At 43.2% G+C, this 17,500-nt stretch overlaps 1 protein-coding gene across 3 annotated transcripts in view; it reads right to left on the reverse strand.

The window, feature by feature from the left end:
- Positions 1 to 17,500, reverse strand: part of gak (cyclin G associated kinase) — a 20,870-nt gene that overhangs the window by 164 nt on the left and 3,206 nt on the right. Inside the window, exons 2-29 of one of the 3 annotated variants that reach the window (XM_027168176.2) lie at positions 16,435 to 16,496; positions 14,454 to 14,513; positions 14,223 to 14,337; positions 13,972 to 14,114; positions 12,961 to 13,086; positions 12,338 to 12,427; positions 11,832 to 11,967; positions 11,645 to 11,757; positions 10,596 to 10,671; positions 10,072 to 10,195; positions 9,403 to 9,408; positions 8,621 to 8,670; positions 8,335 to 8,483; positions 8,120 to 8,242; positions 7,871 to 8,004; positions 6,414 to 6,608; positions 5,351 to 5,468; positions 5,166 to 5,245; positions 4,831 to 5,024; positions 4,495 to 4,659; positions 3,577 to 3,990; positions 3,285 to 3,422; positions 2,945 to 3,085; positions 2,728 to 2,817; positions 2,395 to 2,625; positions 2,122 to 2,273; positions 1,831 to 2,007; positions 1 to 1,632 (exon numbers count right to left, since the gene is read on the reverse strand). The exon at positions 1 to 1,632 is cut by the window's left edge and continues 164 nt beyond it. In XM_027168176.2, the coding sequence (XP_027023977.2) occupies positions 1,531 to 1,632; positions 1,831 to 2,007; positions 2,122 to 2,273; positions 2,395 to 2,625; positions 2,728 to 2,817; positions 2,945 to 3,085; positions 3,285 to 3,422; positions 3,577 to 3,990; positions 4,495 to 4,659; positions 4,831 to 5,024; positions 5,166 to 5,245; positions 5,351 to 5,468; positions 6,414 to 6,608; positions 7,871 to 8,004; positions 8,120 to 8,242; positions 8,335 to 8,483; positions 8,621 to 8,670; positions 9,403 to 9,408; positions 10,072 to 10,195; positions 10,596 to 10,671; positions 11,645 to 11,757; positions 11,832 to 11,967; positions 12,338 to 12,427; positions 12,961 to 13,086; positions 13,972 to 14,114; positions 14,223 to 14,337; positions 14,454 to 14,513; positions 16,435 to 16,496 (3,704 nt within the window). In that variant the 3' untranslated portion in view covers positions 1 to 1,530. The remainder of the gene's footprint in view (positions 1,633 to 1,830; positions 2,008 to 2,121; positions 2,274 to 2,394; positions 2,626 to 2,727; positions 2,818 to 2,944; positions 3,086 to 3,284; positions 3,423 to 3,576; positions 3,991 to 4,494; positions 4,660 to 4,830; positions 5,025 to 5,165; positions 5,246 to 5,350; positions 5,469 to 6,413; positions 6,609 to 7,870; positions 8,005 to 8,119; positions 8,243 to 8,334; positions 8,484 to 8,620; positions 8,671 to 9,402; positions 9,409 to 10,071; positions 10,196 to 10,595; positions 10,672 to 11,644; positions 11,758 to 11,831; positions 11,968 to 12,337; positions 12,428 to 12,960; positions 13,087 to 13,971; positions 14,115 to 14,222; positions 14,338 to 14,453; positions 14,514 to 16,434; positions 16,497 to 17,500) is intronic. The other 2 variants (XM_027168178.2, XM_027168177.2) reach the window with 2 other exon arrangements.

A 17,500-nucleotide genomic window follows, 5' to 3' on the forward strand; every position in this document is an offset into this window, starting at 1 on the left:
CATGTCCTTTAGCAAAATAGAGCATTATTTTACAAAGTTCTGTTCCTCCAAAGGATGGAAGGATAATGAACAAGAACACACTGATGAGCACGGAGATAATCATCACGTTCAGTTTGATCAAATTCTACATTTCCTTCAAATCTTAAGATGCTGAAGATTCACGCTAACCAGCAGGTACGCAACAAGCTTTTAGCTTTCATTTCTGGTTTCTAGTGTGATGAAGATCGGAGGTTTTCCCAACTGAAGTCATAGACGAGTGCAGTAACGTAACTCATTCATAAGGAAGTGACCAGGGTAAATGAACTGGCAGGTTATCTCTGTGTCCCTGCTGGTTAGTTACTGTGTTCTAACACAGATACATGTTCAGTAATCCAGCGTGTTTCAGTGTGTCTGTGTGTGACACACTGAGCTGTAACTGATCTAACGTCCCATTCATCATCGTCTCCTCCTCAGCATGTGCAGGGGCACGATTCAGCCTCTACAATGCCACAAATACTGCACAGGTCCATCAGCAGCATCACTGTTTTTTTTTATCCTAAACATACTTTCACTCAGTCTCCAGTGAGCTAAAATCTGTCATCAGATACCGGCTAATCATTTCATGATCTTAATCAAAAGCTTAATTTTCTCTCTCTCTCTCTCTCTCTCTCTCTCTCTCTCTCTCACACACACACACACACACCCTCATGTGATATACAGGTTAATATTTTACATTTGGTCAATTTTTTAAGGAAAATAAGAGAAAGAAGGGACGCAGCTGGGTGAGAGCTCTGAAGTGGATTCACTGTATAGTGGTGCTGGTAATTGATATTAATGATCATTAATGATTACTGGATTAAATACCGTTGGAGCAGATTAGAATGTTGTCTCTCTTTTTTTAATTTAATCCACTTTTTTCAGACCTTGAATCTGTGCGTCCCTGAAGTATTAAGGAAGAGTTATGGTACATTCCAGCTGAAATTTTCTATAAAGCACATTCACATCTGTAGATGCTTTGGAATGATTTTGTACACACACACACACACACACAGTCTTCGTCATGTTTCTTTCTTCAGCTGTGATATCAGCAGCCTGTGTACAGTCTCACAAACAATAAATAGGACTAACCAAGCTGCTCATAAACTTTCAGCTCACACACAGTGACACACACAGTGACACACACCTGACCAACACACACACACAGCGATAAGACAATATGCTGATTAGTGATAAAGTAATGAGTAACATAAATAACGGAAAAAGATGAAAGAACACTAAGATTAAAAAACAAAACAAAACTAAATGACTTGATCCCTTCACTGTTCCCTTAACCACACACACACACACACACATGGTGTGAGAGCAGGTAAGGATTTCTTTGTACTTTCACCGAGACAGACCGGTCCGTTCATGGGTGTCGTCTGTCTGTCTGTCTGTTAAAGGCATGTTGTGTGTTTCTCTCTGTAGCAGATTTCTGTGTGAAGAAACTCCTCTCTATCTCTCCATCACTCTCTCACTGTTTCCTGAGAGAGACGTGTGTGATACCGTCACTCAGAACAGCGGTTTAGAACCTTGGTTCTCGAACTCGGACCAGGCGTCATTCAGCTCCATGAAGATCATCTTGGCGTACTGCTCGTATGGCTGCCCCGCCGCCTGGACAACAACAACAAGAGGTGCGTGAGGATGCGACAGCCAATCTGTGTCCCATTTTTTTAACCACTTTTTTTAATCAGTCCACATTACAACATGTCCCCCTGAACACACCATTAACAGATCAGCTGACCATTTATTTAGTGAATTTTTCTAGATGTGACCCTGATGATCGTGTGTGTGTGGGTGAGTGTGTTTGACCTTGTCAGGATGGACGATGAGGGCTGCTTTCCTGTAGAACTTCTTCACCTGGTCAGGTGTGAGCAGATCAGCCATGCTGACAGGTTTCCAGCGTGTCTCTCCCTCCCACAGCACTGTGTGTAGCGTGAAGAGCAGAGCGCGGATGTTCCTCTCCTTCCCCTCGATCCAGTCTAAGATCTAACACACACACGGGTCAGTACTCCTTCAACAGGACTGACCGTAAACATTACATGGCAGAACCACAGACCATACTCGCTCTCACACTCCCTCCCTCTCTGTGCGTGTGTGTACCTGTAGTTTGAGTGGATCCATATCTCTACTCATTTCCTGCTTCCTCATCTCAGCGATGGTGCGAGCCCCTCCCTTTTTATCAGGTTTGTAACCAAATCCCTGATTGGATAGCAAATCTTCAAAATCCTCCTCCTTCACTTTGGGCTTTGGACCTGCACGCACACACACACATACACACTATATCACAGCATCCCTGTGTAGCAGCACCTGGGGGTGTTTGGATTGAGGACATGTACAGTATTTACGTGTGAGAGATTGTGTGTATGTGTTTACCAAATCCTGGCCCCCTGAGTCCTCGCTCCCCTCGTCCTCCGATCACACTAAAGTTGAGGTTGTAGTTGGGTTTTCCTGATTGGGTGGTGCTGGTTTTAGGGACAGAGTTTGGAGGTGCCCAGGGTTTATTAGCAGGTCGAGATGAAGGCGGCTGCTGCTGCTGCTGCTGCCTCCGTGACTGACTCGAGCTCTTTGATGTTCCAGCAGGGGGCGCTGCTTTAAATCCGGAACCTGAAACACACAATCATGAAATTTACAGTAAGTTTAACTCTGTGTGTGTGTGAGGTAGAGAGAGAGAGAGAGAGAGAGAGAGAGAGAGAGAGAGATTCTGACCTGGCAGAGTGGTACCCAGGTTCCCAAGGTCAGCGAAGGGGTCAAAGCTCTGAGACTTGGTCTTTGAGAAGGATGAGGACACACCTGGAGCTAAGACACACGCACACACATTTCATATATATACATATATATATATAAATAATCACACATACACACACTACTATAACTACAGCAGCGCTGATGGTGTGATTATTTAACTGATCAGTTGATTGGTTACCAGTGAAGGTGGTTTTTTTAGCATTAGCAGACATGCTAGCTGCCGTGCTGGAGGTTCCAGTGGTCCAGCTTTCCCAGCCACCCAATAAATCAGGCTGACTTGCTGATGATGTCATCTTAGGCACATCCCCCGTGAGTTTATCTATTTAATTACACCAATTAGCATTTAGATCAAGTCTGATTAACACACTGACCCATTTTACACACACACCCAACACCAAATCAGCAAGAATCATTCTAGACAGACTTTACACCGTTGTAGAATTAACAGTCAATCAGGCTTCAGGAATAGGTCATGTGACACTAGAGCTAGAGAGTGATAAGTAAATATTCTCTCTTACTGAGGTTAAAGAGACTTGAGTTGGTGGCAGGAGGTGGAGCTTTGAAACCACTGCCATCTGATCCGAGCAGGTCACCAAACAGGTCTGATCCACCTGTGACCCCTGATCCCACACCAAAGGGGTCAAACAGGTCATTCACTGGTGAGGGACAGAGAAATGATACGCATTATATACTTGCAGAAATTTACCAAGATGATGCCAAGTATAGTTTCCAAACACATCACAGCCTGAGTGCTATGGTTCTAAAACACTGTGGAACCCATCTGGATAGACAGGTGGTGCAATGTCATACATTTGGGTGCAGTAGAAGTGGTGGCAGTTGTGTTGGGGGCAGCTGAAGGCTGGCTGGATGTGTTGCTGAAAAACAGGTCCTCTGTGTCCCCTGTATGGGAGGGGCCAGGGGCGGAGCCAAAGAGGTCATTCAGCAAATCACTGTTACTTGAGCAGGTCTTCATTCCTGTTTCTGGGGTGACGGCAGGAGGGCAGGGGTCAGAGTTCAGGCCTAGCAGGTCCTCAGTGTCAAGCTGGGGGTCAGAAGTCATGAACTCCGCCTCAAACAGAGGTTCACTCGCATCACGTGACATGGTTCCCTCTGCAGGGGCGGAGTAAGAGACAGATTCCTCGCCTGATTCAACACCACTCAGATCGTCCTGCTCATCCAGTGGTCCAGACACACCGTCAGAGTGATGGTGCAGCCTGCCTATGTCTGGAAAACACAACCAAGAAGAGTTAAGTGCCATATCTATTCTCCTAGGAAATGGAAATCCCAAATCCTGGTTTAAAGAAGTGAATGTGTCAGTGAGGGCAGGGTTTAGGTTACATTTTAGCAGCCAATCACAATCTTGTACATCGGTTTACTAATTAACTAAATTACTATGTTCATTAACTTAACCAAAGCAGCACTGTATGCTGGGTACTGTATGGAGGCCCAAGAGCTCGGAGAAGAAAAGCTAATGGTGATAAAGTCTGTGATTGTCTGGTTGAATTTCACTTTAAACTCCGCCCATGCTATTCCAAGGACACTGACGCTGAATGCTTTCTGGAAGGTCAAATGATCATTTTTGGTAAAATACTTGATTCAGAAACAAATAAAAGCATAACGCTGCATTCTCTTTACTGATCTACTGTGCATTATTCCAGTGGTGTTTGGCGATCACTGGGATGTGAAGTTTTATTAATATGAAGAGATGAAGGTGAGAGCAGAGCGTACCCTCCCAATCCAGTGTCTGGAAGAAGTTGTTAGCGTTGGAGTCTGTGCTGGTGCTGGGAGGTGAGGGAGAGTCTGCGTTCTGTTCCTCAGGAGAGTGATCTGGCTCCGTACAGCCAGAGTCATAGAACGCTGTAGAACCAGGCTGTCGAGGAAGCTCTGGCTTCCCTACAGAAAGAGAACATACAGATACGTTTCAGACAAATCAGAGACTGTAGACTTAATGACAGCACACCCGACTTCCTGAGCTTAGAATTTTGTTAGATCTGAGGAACTCATGAACCTTAACTAACACCAACAATCCTCTGAAAAACACACACTGGAGGCTGACTTTCTCACCGAATTTGGTCAGGATCTCTTGCTGCTCGTCTCGGCTGGAGAACAGGATCTTGGGATTGAGGCCTTTAGTGGAGAAGTTCTCCCAGGGTGGATTCTTGTGGGCAGGGCGATCACGAGGCTCCACCTCCACGTCCAGGTTGACTTGGAAGAGGTCAGGGTATTTCTCCTGGATGTCACATGCATCTAGATCATACCTGTAAAAAGACAGATGAAACACCTGTTATTATACTTCATTTATGTACTATTATAATACTTAATTCATTCTATCTCTACAGCTGATTCTGGTTGGCACACACACACAAACACACACAACAATAAATGAGTCCCTCACTCACTTGGCGAATTTGACGGTTGTGGCATTCCGAGGCACAAAACCGGTGTGGAACTGAATCTGGAACATCTTCATGGAGGCCATCTACACAGAACACACCCCAAAATGTATCAACATCCCACATACACAAAACACAGAGAATAAATTCACTCAAAAGGAGACGGTGTGTGCGTGTCTGTGCATGTGCACCTTGGCCTGAAGGCGTCCTCCAAGTGTGGCACGTGCATGGTAGATGACAATCAGCACGTCTCCTTGCACCAAAACATTGAGGGGAATTTCAGCTCGGCCATCTTCCATCTTGAAGTCCCTGTGTACACACACAATTTCATCACCGTTAATAATCACTGATAATTACAGTATTTTCCGCACTATAAGGCGCACCGGATTATAAGGCGCAGCCTCAATTACGGGTCTATTTCTGTACATAACCCATACATAAGGCGCACCGTATTATAAGGCGCACCGTATTATAAGGCGCATGCTAAAACATACGGTCTACAAAAAAGGTAACAGTAGCAAAACAGTGAGTTTAGTTTAACTTTATTCTACAATTTAACAATACACACATTATTTTTTAATCAATCTTCTCCCACAAATCCATCAAAGTCCTCATCTACTGTGTTTTCTTAACTTGGCGCAGTACATTTTCTTGCTTCCTCCACTTCCGAACCATAGATTCATTGATGTTGAATTCTTTCGCAGCTGCTCTATTCCCATTTACAACCGTGTAACTGATAGCCTGTATCTTGAATTGTGCCTCATAAGCATATGATTTTTATTGGCAGATGGCAAACCAACTTAAGGTGCATTTACCTCCACCTACTGGACTGGAGTGTGGAGCGCAAAATGGTTAGGAAGAAATGTTGTTTTGCAACATACCGGTTGCATACCTACCGGAGGCGTGGCGGAGGTAAGAGTACATACTGTAGGTATTACGTAATGTTCTCTGATTGGTTTATCGCTGCCAGCATACGTAGTGTATGTATTACGTCCCTGTGCCAGCGGGAAATGGTCCGACAGTCAATCAAGCGGAGCGCTTACTAAAGTCACAACATTTTTACAGATTTTTGGAACTCGGTGCACACAAGGCGCACCGGATTATAAGGCACATGGCCGATTTTTGAGAACATTTAAGGCTTTTAGGTGCGCCTAATAATGCGGAAAATACTGTAATCTCTCAGCTAAAGTTCGAACAAAGCTAAAGGGGGAAAAACATGACAAGAAAAAGCAAGTTGTCGATCATGTGACCCACCTCATCCGGTCATATTCTTGTGAGGTGGTGGCGACTCTCTCGTCTCCCACGTAGACCTCACAGAAGGGCCGGCAGCCGTTTCTCTGCTTGTTGAAAAGAGGCACGGGCGTCATGACGATAGAGTGGAGCATTATGGGCTTGCTGTGGGGGATTATGGGCTCCTCTGCCATCATGTCACACATGTACTCAATGTACCTGAAATCAAGCAATAATCAGTCACACACACATGTACATGGAGTCAGTACTCCATGAGGTATTTACACAGTGGACCCTGGGTGGAAAAAACAACACTGCTCAAGCCTGTTTACTTCTTTTATAAAAAGATCTAACAGTAATTATCTATTAATGATTTTAGCTTCGAGAGACATCCAGTAAGAATCTTGCACCACCTGCAGCACTCACTCACACATCATAAACCTGTTAGAAACCTGCTGTAACCAGTCAACATTTAATATATGTTCCCACACACGGCTACTATAATAAACTTTTCTATATATGCCCAGGAATATTATTCTCCTGTAATAAACAATCACCACCACACTGTACACACAGTAATCCTGCACACCACACGTAAGATGAAGAAACCAAAAACACACAACTCATAAAAGCATAAAAAATAAACACAATAGTGCAATAGAGTGAGTGAACCAGCAGGGGGCGCCATACGCCGATAAACCACAGGGTCACGCAAGACATTTTCTGATTCCCACAATAAAAAATTAATAATTTCTTGATTATAAGAACAAGCGTCCTAAAATCACATTTTCCAAAAAAAAACATTTTTCAGTGCAATTTTTTGGGGGTTTGTTTTTTTCTCGTTTTTTTGCGTCAGAGTGACGAGTCCTCACTCTGCAGGAGGTTCAAATTTTGTGAAAAAAGTTCTAAAGTTCTAAAGTTTCACTCTCGGTTTTGTTCTAAAGATCTCGTCTTGAGTGCTCCTTGTTCTTCAGGATACTGTGTGTTTAGGCATGTTCTTCTAGGAACAGGAGTATTATAATGAGGTCATGTGACCCTTCATCTGCACACAGGTTTCTGATGGTAACAGATTACACCAGAGCTAATGTAGAGTTCTCACATTAATGGGGTCAAAACCGACACACTCAACATTTATACTTGTAAATAATTTGCAAACTACACTTATTTTAGTCTCTCTCGCTCTCCCTCAGTGCCAGAGAAAAACCACACACTTACACAGAAGTCAGCCTGAGGGCCAGAGAACACGGAGCTACACACTGCAGCAGGAAACACCAACCGAAACACCAACCACCACCACACACACACACACACACGGGAAGAACTGTGTGCGCAATCAGGTTAAGGTTCAATCTTTAAAACGGCTAATAAATAACTTAGTAATCATTTATGTGGTTTTCATCTTCTGCTGTTTTATTTCCAGTCAGCCAACCTCAGAGGGTGTAGCTGGTGTGTGTATGTGTGTGTGTGTGTGTGTGTGTTACCTCTTGTGTGAGGGTGTGATACCCGGTGGACAGCGCTTCATGCTGAACATGTAGACTGCAGCCTCGGCTGTGGAGAAGAGACGACAGAAACACAGGAACGAACACACTGCTACAGCTGACACCGCACGCCCGTCCTGAACACACACACACACACACAGTTACCCTCTTCTTCTCTCCCTAAACTTCATTGTGAAGATTCTGACAGTGGTATAGCAGTGTCAAATAATGTGTGTGTCTGTGTGTACATACTAAGCAGTGTACGATGCAGACGTTCCTTTGGTCCTGTTTGAGCCACTGGTGCATGTTCTTACACACACTGTACAGACTCGTCAGAGTGGGAGCACGCCGTACCTGCCAGCCACACTCCCACACCTACACACAATCATATATGTACATGAGTACACTTAAGTAGCCACACAGGTACATCTCATGTAGGGGTGTGTGTGTGTATATGTATGACTGACCCGGTTATGGAAGCGGGTCGGTCTGTAGGAGCGTCTGGACAGGTTATACACAGCGTAGTGCCCGGCGTGCCGAGAGTCCAGATACAGACGCACATCCTCGATGTTGTTCTTAATGGCTGACTCCACCCCTTCAGCTGGAAATGACATGACTGTGTACACACACACACGATAATGTTAACCAACATGATGACAGTATAAATGACTGTGTTATTCAGTGGAGTTTATTAGTGCTGATAAAGAACACATTACTGCTTGTGTTACAGCATGTGTTATGGTGACCTCTCACCTGCTATTCTGGAGGTGATGTAGGACACATCCAGGTCTCCTTTAGCATAACTAGAACACACACACACACTTGGATCACATACTCAAACTTACAATATCGCCCTCTTATTCAAAAGCCTTGTTAGAAGGTCAACATCCTGAAAAAGTCCTGCTTTATCTTCTGGTTATAAAATCACCTTTTTAACCTGTAGCAGGTTCTGCCAACTGATGTGTGGTGATCTGTAATAAGCAGCTAAGAATAGCAATACCTCACCATGTAATAACTAATAATGAATAAGGAACATTGCTGGAAATAGAAAAAAAATAATAAAAGCCCAAAGGAAGCATCCCCTTAGCACGGAAATCCTATTCAGAACCTCGAGCTCAGCATCATATCATGCAGCATCAACAAAATTATAGCAGATAAATCATCACACACTACTTTAAATCTCCAAGTCTAACTGCATGGTTCACTGAGAAAGTAAACATTATACACTCGTGAACTATGGCCTCCTGTGTGTCATAGCTACGTTACAGCATGAACACAACATACAGGATGAGAAACGGTCACTCTGGGGAAAACATCAGCAGGGGGTTAGATTATTACATAACGGGATAAACACACATCACATTAATAGCTAAAAGAACAGCAGCAAATCTACTACAAACATACACAATGTTCTATAAGCAAGCCAGGAAAAGTATAAAATCGTGAGGGAAGGAGAGCACAAACAGATTTCTCTCGCTCTCTCACACACACACACACACACACACAGACAGACCACAGAGAAAACCAATAGTTACCTGGAGCTGCATGCGGTGGGCGGAGTTACACAACCACAACATAACATTTAGAAAACAGAATCAACAGAAATAATGAACAAAAAATATAAACTCAAACAAAACCATCAATCAGAAATCACACAGTTTGGACCTTACTATGGCTTAATGCACTCCAGAGTAGGTTTGAGAACCTTCTCGGTCTCAGAGGATGACCATACAATAAGACAAGAATCCTGCAACCGTGCAGCATTCTAGATCCTCAGAACTCCAACACTTTCAGGCCGGAATGTGTATTCTAGTGCTCGGGTGTTCTAGAATGTTACGTGCTCTAGTGTTCTACCGCAACATTTAATTGTGTGTCACTGCATGGCACATTGTGTGTGCATGTGTGTGTGCACATGTGTGTGTGAGAGAAGTAAATTAAATGGATTAAAAATTTGAAACAACGTTGTCTTGGAAAAGGGAGAGTTTAAGTCTCAGTGTCATCAATGTTGAAACTCTCACTTCCTTAATTTAAGTGCGTGTGTGTGAGAAAGAGAGAGAGAGAATGCAGATGTAAGCACATGCAGGCACAGGAAAGTCTGTTGTTTAAAATTAAACCTTCATCATCAGCCTTTTCTCCAAGTGATCTAATGTCTGTCTGGGTTCTGTGTGTGTGCGTGTGTGTGTGTGTGTGTGTGCCTCCCTCACCTGGCCACAGACTGAATGACTTTAGAGGACGTGTCTTTGATGTTGGTGAGGAATCGCTCTGTTCCTCCTTTTAGGATGTCCAAAAAGCCTCCCATCCCCTGGTCAGGATCAGTGCCATACACACCTACACACACAGAGAGAGAGAGGAACTGAAATTTTTACAACAGAGCTCTGTTTCAGGACCATCATACTTCTTCTTGTGGGGTGACAATGTGTGTGTGTGCAGACAGTTAATCCTTTTAAGTATATCGCAAAATAAATCCTCAGCCTTACTGTTAGACTACATGATAATACTTATCTCACACACACACACACACAGAGAGTAAACCAACAGTGGACAAAAAGAAAATACACAGAATAAAAAAAAATACACATTACACAAATAGATACACACATACATGTGTAGATACATGGACACAGACAATGAACCACAAACATATGGACAAAGAGAAAAAGATACACAGACAAGCACAAATATGCTGCTATTCTGAAAAAACACACACAGAGATAGATGGGCTCCTTACCTGCAGGGTGTGTGTTGTTGGTGTGTGTTTGTGGTGGTGCAGTGTTGCTGCCGAATCCTCCGTTCTGTTCCAGCAGCTGCAGAGGGACATAACCGTTAGAGAAGCGCCTCAAACACTCGTACACACTCAACACATTCATCGAGACTAAACAGTGTGTGCTAGAGAGGAGAGGAGGCAGATGCTCGCGAGATCAAGTGCTCACTAGAACTACACGACTTGGACTCAAACACACACACACACACACACACACACATCCCCCACGCTCACATGTGCTCTCTCTCTCCATCACACACATTTGTCCACTGTACACATGTCTGATGTTCACACTGACGTACACCAAAAGCAACATGTTTATCATAAACAGTATGTAGAGAGAGATGAGGAAGAAAACATCAGTGATAAGAACAGTACACTTTATTTGATTCTGTCTCTCCATCTGTCTCTAGCTTTGTCTTTAATCCGGAGCTAACACCCGGACTTCACCTACATCACATAATCACTCTTAATCACATCAACCTAAAGCTCACACACACACTCGTATGCAGTGTGAGAAGCACATTCACACGGAGACACAGCTGATACACTGAGTAACATAGGGAGTTTGGGGGGGGGGGGGCAGATTGAGAGAGAGAGAGAGAGAGAGAGAGACTGAAAAGCTCCTCTGACGTGTGTTTGTGTGTCTATCTAAATGGGGAGTTTGTTTCCCTAATAAAGCCTCATTTAGCACACACCAGCTCCATCTTACTCATCCATGTCTCCCAGAATCCATCACTCTCTCAATCTACACCTTCATCAGGAAGAGAGAGAAACAAAATGCGGAGTAATTTGAAATATGTAGATGGACAGAGATAATAAAGTAAATATAAAGAGAGGAGAGGTGTGCGAAGGAGGAACAAAGCAGTTTATACCTGCTGTGTGTGTGTGTGTGTGAGAACTTTAAAACGTTCTGCTGATTGGTCAGTTATGGAGCAAAGTGTATTTTAGAGAAAGTTTGATGAAATATTCTTTTTTTAATTTCTGTATTTAATTCTCTCTTTCTAGCTGGTTACCTCAGTGATAGGAGATTTGGGGTTGACGTTACGGGCGGCTGCAATTTCCTGCAGCTGATTGACCAGCTCACTAATGGATAGGCGTTCCTCAGGGTTCACCTTCAACATGGAGCCTACACACACACACAGACTACAATCAACACACTGTCAGTCAGACAGACAGACAGACAGACAGACAAGTACTGACGGATGAGCTGGTGGAAGACAGTGTAGCAGTTCTCGTTCTCTGGAATGCTGTATTTGCCATTAACAATGCTGAGTTTTGCTCCATCCTCAAACGGGTGCTGCTTAAAACACAGCAGGTACAAGATACAGCCCAGAGCCTGGGGAGGGACACAAAGAGGACATGTTCACACACACACACAAAGATTTTTAAGTTTAGCTTTTTAATTTTTCAAACTTTTCATAGCTATGGGAAAGTCTGTTGGTTAACACATTAGAGAGATGCTGCAGTCCGATTGGTTAACAAATTAGAGATACTGCAGTCTGATTGGTTAACACATCAGAGATACTGCAGTCTGATTGGTTAACACATTAAAGATACTGCAATCTGATAGATTACATCGCCATTGCAGTCCAACTGTTTACAAGGGCACTTTTACAGAGGAGAGCAGACTGGTCTTACTGGTTACAGTGGGACTGTGAAGGGAAACTGGTCTACAGAAGACAGCTACCAAACACACAAAAACTCACCCATATGTCCTGTTTGTCATTGATGGGGAAGTTGGAATAGAGGTCAATCATCTCCGGGGTCCTGTAGGCTGGAGTGGTGTTTCTGGTGATCTGGACACACACACACGGACACGTCTGGTCTGATGACATAGTTACTGTTTACTAACGACAGTGATTAGAGTAATGGACTGGACTAATGTAATTACGCTGGACTCTGGTCAGGAAATGTAACAGAGAGACAATCACTCAGAACTAAACACACAACTGTATAATTTAATAAGACGACAAAGGCAAACTCTTCTCTCTCTCATGATACAGAACACAGGTGACCTAAATGTCCTGTGTTTCATTACTGTTATATTGTCTTCTTATGATGACTCAAACACAACTCTACAGTGAACAGACTTTTACACACAAATAGTAGCTAACACATAATGCACTGCAAAAGATCAGAGGTCAACTAATGTACCCAGAATGCAGTGTGTGTTGGGGAACAGGAATAAGGTAATAACAGTAAAGGTGACCATCTTTAAGAGTTTATATTAAGCTTTTGGAACTTTTTTCCCCGATAAAACCAAGAGCTGAATAATAATCTTTTTGTAGCAGCAGTAATAATACACACTGTGTAAGTGTGAGTGTGTTACCTCATCCTCCACCATGGACCTTTTGTGTGCGCTCCAGCTGTAGTCTGGGTAGTGGGTGACGGTGGTGGCGCTGCCAAAGTCACACAGCTTTATCGTCCCCTGCTGGCTAATCAACAGATTCTCAATCTTACACACACACACACAGATACGCAGACACACACACATGCGCACGCAGACACGCGCACAGACACAGACACACACGCGAACAGACACACGCACGCACGCACGCACGCACACACACAGACACACGCACGCACAGACACACGCACGCACGCACACACACAGACACACACACAGACACACACACGCACACACACGCACACACGCACACACACGCACACACACACGCACACACGCACACACGCACACACACACGCACACACACACAGACACACGCACACACACAGACACACGCACACAGACACACACACGCACACAGACACACACACGCACACAGACACACACACGCACACAGACACACACACGCACACAGACACACACACGCACACAGACACACACACGCACACAGACACACACACGCACACAGACACACACACGCACACAGACACACACACGCACACAGACACACTTGGTCATATTCTTGACCTGCCTTGGAGCTCTTTTGGTAGTTTCTAACCCTGCATAATGGGAACACTCCATAAGATCTGCTGTTTAAAAGCAGCTCTGAGACACTCGTCTTGACCTTACAATGTGGCCCTCGTTGAATCCGTCAGATTCTTACTCGTACATTTTTCCTGTTGCCAACACAGAACTTTGGAACTTTAAGAACTGACTGTTCACTTGCTGCCTAATACACCACACCTCTGACAGGTGACACCGTAACGATCAGTGTTACTCATGTCACCTGTCAGGAGGTAATGTTATGGCTAATCAGTGCGTGGTGTATAGTGAATATACAGTCACTTTTCTGAAACAGGTTGGAATGGCCTTTTGTGTGATTTATAAAAATCAAAACAAAATGTTGAGGAGCTAAAGGAGGGGGAGCCTCACCTTCAGGTCCCGGTGTATGATTGGTGGTTTCTGTTTGTGCATGTGCTGAACAGCACGACATGATTGGTAGAAGATCTTCAGCACAGTGTCACATGACATAGCTCCCTTCAGCTCCACCTTCTTCACAAAGTCCACCAGCTGACCTACAGGAAATGGAAACAGGAAACAGGAAGTGGGTGCTACAGGCTCAACAGGCTGTGTTCTGTGTGTGTGTGTGTGTGTGTGTGTGTGAGAGAGAGAGAGGAGTGTACCTTTACAAAGCTCAGTGAGGATGAGAAATTCAGCCTGGCCAGTGTCAGACTCCTCTTTACTGATGGACGCTGCAGAGCAGAACTGAACCACATTGGGATGACCAGACAGCTTTTTCTGCATACACACAGACACACACAGACAGACACACACACAGATGCAGAGGCCTTCATAATTTACATAACCCTATAAAAAGTAGCGTTAAATTATTCAGCATGTGGATGATAGTTTACCATAAAGCACACTTCCTGGATGATGGCCTTGTTCTTCTCCTCCTCATTGGACAAAAGTCTCTGTATGTGCAAGCACATGGACACACACACACAGTTACATCCAGTGAATCTCTAAACCTCTGTGATTATTTGGTATGTATTATACAACCCCTGGCAAAAAGTATGGAATCCCCCCCCTCTCAGATGATGTTCATTCAAATGTTTAATTGTGTAGAAAAAAAAACAAGCACATATATGCCACAAAACAAATTTCACTCAACAATCCAAACTTTTGGCTGTATAAAACACTTAAAAAAAAAAAACAAAGATAACTATAGTCAATTACAACTGTTTTACAGATCAAACAGAGGAAAAAAATATGTAATCACACAAATCGGAGGAAAATTATAGGGAATCACCAAATAAAAACACTACTAGTACTTTGTTGCACCACCTCTGGCACTTCTGTCTGACAGCTTGAATTCTCTGAGGCATGGATTTAAATAATGACAAACAGTATGTTTGTTGCCAGATCAGCTTTGCAGGTTAGAGCCTTGTCGTGGACCATTTTCTTTCATTTCCACCACAGATTTTCAATTGGATTGAGGTCCGGACTATTTGCAGGCCATGCCATTGACATTATATGTCTTTCCTGTAGGAATGTTTTCACAGATTTTGCCCTATGGCACGATGCATTATCATCCTGAAAAATTATGCTACCATCATCAAACATCCTTTCAATTGATGGAATAAGAAAAGTGTCCAAAACCTCAACATAAACTTGTGCATTTATAGAAGATGTGACTGTCATCTCTCCCATACCTTTACCTGACATACAACCCCATATCATTAATGATTGTGGAAATTTGCATGTTTTCTTCAGGCAAACAAATGTTCCAGCATCATCACCCTGCCCAATGCAGATTTGTGATTCCTCACTGAATACAACTCTCATCCAGTCGTCCACAGTACAAAATTGTCTTTCTTTAGCCCACTGAAACCTTGTTTTTTTTCTGTTTAGATGTTAATGATGTTCTCGTTTGGCTTTTCTGTATGTAAATCCCATTTCTTTTAGGTGATTTCTTACAGTCCGGTCACAGACATTGACCCCACTTTCTGCCCATTTGTTCCTCATTTGTTTTGTTGTGCATTTTCTGTTTTCAAGGCATATTGCTTTAAGTTTTCTGTCTTGGCGCTTTGATGTTTTTCTTGGTCTACCGGTACGCTTCCCTTTTACAACCTTTCCAATTGATTTGTACTTGGTCCAGATTTTAGACACAGCTGACTGGGAACAACCAACATCTTTTGCAACATTCCGTGAAGATTTACCTTCTTCGAGACGTTTGGTAATCTGCTCCTTTCGTGTTGGAGCCATGAGTTATGTCAACCATCTTGGTTCAACACATCACTAATGTGTGCAAGCACTCTTTTTTAACTGCAGACTAATTAGCAGTTGTAATCAGATACAGGTGTTTGTTTTAGAAATGCAAAGTGCATGCTGAGTCCCTATAATTTTCCTCAGATTTATAACCGACTATAGTTATCTTTCATTGTTGTTCTTGTTTTTTTTTAAGTGTTTTATACAGGATTATTGAGTGAAATTTGTTTTGTGGCATATATATGCTTGTTTTTTTTTCTACACAATTAAACATTTGAATGAACATCTTCTGAGAGGGGCGATTCCATACTTTTTGCCAGGGGTTGTATGATCAGACTGTTTGTGTACGAGTGAAAAGGAGAGAGATAAACAGTGTGTGTGTGTATGTGTGTGTGTGTGTGTGTGTGTGTACCACGATCACACACACATGCACACACAGCGCTGAAAGATTGAGATCTCTATACACTTGATGAATTGTAAGGAAGGGGAATTGAATGCCTGTGTGTGTGTGTGGGGGGGGGGGGGGGGGTGAGAGAGTAAGAAAGAGAAAATAATAATTAGTGTAGCTATTGTGTTTATAAAAGCGATTCCTGTGTATCTTAAGAGCATAGTCAATTCCAGTACCTTAAGAGCATAGTCTCTGCCATTACCCAGGTCCTGAGCTTCATACACAAATGCAAAGCCACCTACACACACACACAAACACACCATTAACACTGAGTGTGTTAAATATACAAAGTGTCCAAGCAGTATGTACAGATAGACTGACTGTATTTACTGAATTGTCACAGATGACAGACAATTTATAGAGGGGGGTGTGGGGAGCATAGAAATAAATAATAGCTAGATAAGAACACCAGAATAAGAAGATCAAAAGTTTAGTTTTTAAAAAATAAAACCACATATAAACTATAGAAAAGATCTTATTGTACATGCTTGGTTTAAAGAACCTTCATCCACAGAACAATGAGACGCTCTCTCTCTCTCTCACACACACACACACACACACACACAATTATTCATTTTTATAGTTAACTAATGAATGAATACATCACTGTAAAATATGAGAACTGTGATTCATTCATTCATAAATGTAAAAAATTTACAAATTGTACATGAGTGAGTGAGTGAGTGTGTGTGTATGGACGTGTATATACAGGGGTGGTGTTATCAGGGTGTTGGTTAAAAACCAACACACTAAACACATACACACAACACCTGCACAACATCTTCACACACTAAACTACTGCAAGTCTGAGGACAAAGAGAGACACACACGAAACAGGCCGTAACCATAGCAACAAGTAAATGAATAGCTGAATCAAGAGTCCCTAAAGTTTCTTGTTACAGGTGAGCACACAGACACACACATTTAAACAAAGCAGTCCTATACACAACCACAAAGGAGAAGGAAACGTGTGTGTGTGTGTTACGTGACAAACCGTTCTCTGTTCGAGAACACAGTCATGTAAACAGAGAGCACAGCAGGAAACTCACACACATCACAAACACAGCAAGAACTCCTTACAAACACACACACAGAGCAAACACTGTAAACATACTGATGGACAGGGTGACAGATTGGTGAACAGATAAAGTAGAGAGAGAGACACACACACACACAGACACAGACCGACAGACAGACACCGACACACGCCGACAGACACACGCCCACAGACACACCCACAGA

Source organism: Tachysurus fulvidraco, chromosome 9, assembly GCF_022655615.1.
Source record: "Tachysurus fulvidraco isolate hzauxx_2018 chromosome 9, HZAU_PFXX_2.0, whole genome shotgun sequence".
Lineage (NCBI taxonomy): Eukaryota > Metazoa > Chordata > Actinopteri > Siluriformes > Bagridae > Tachysurus > Tachysurus fulvidraco.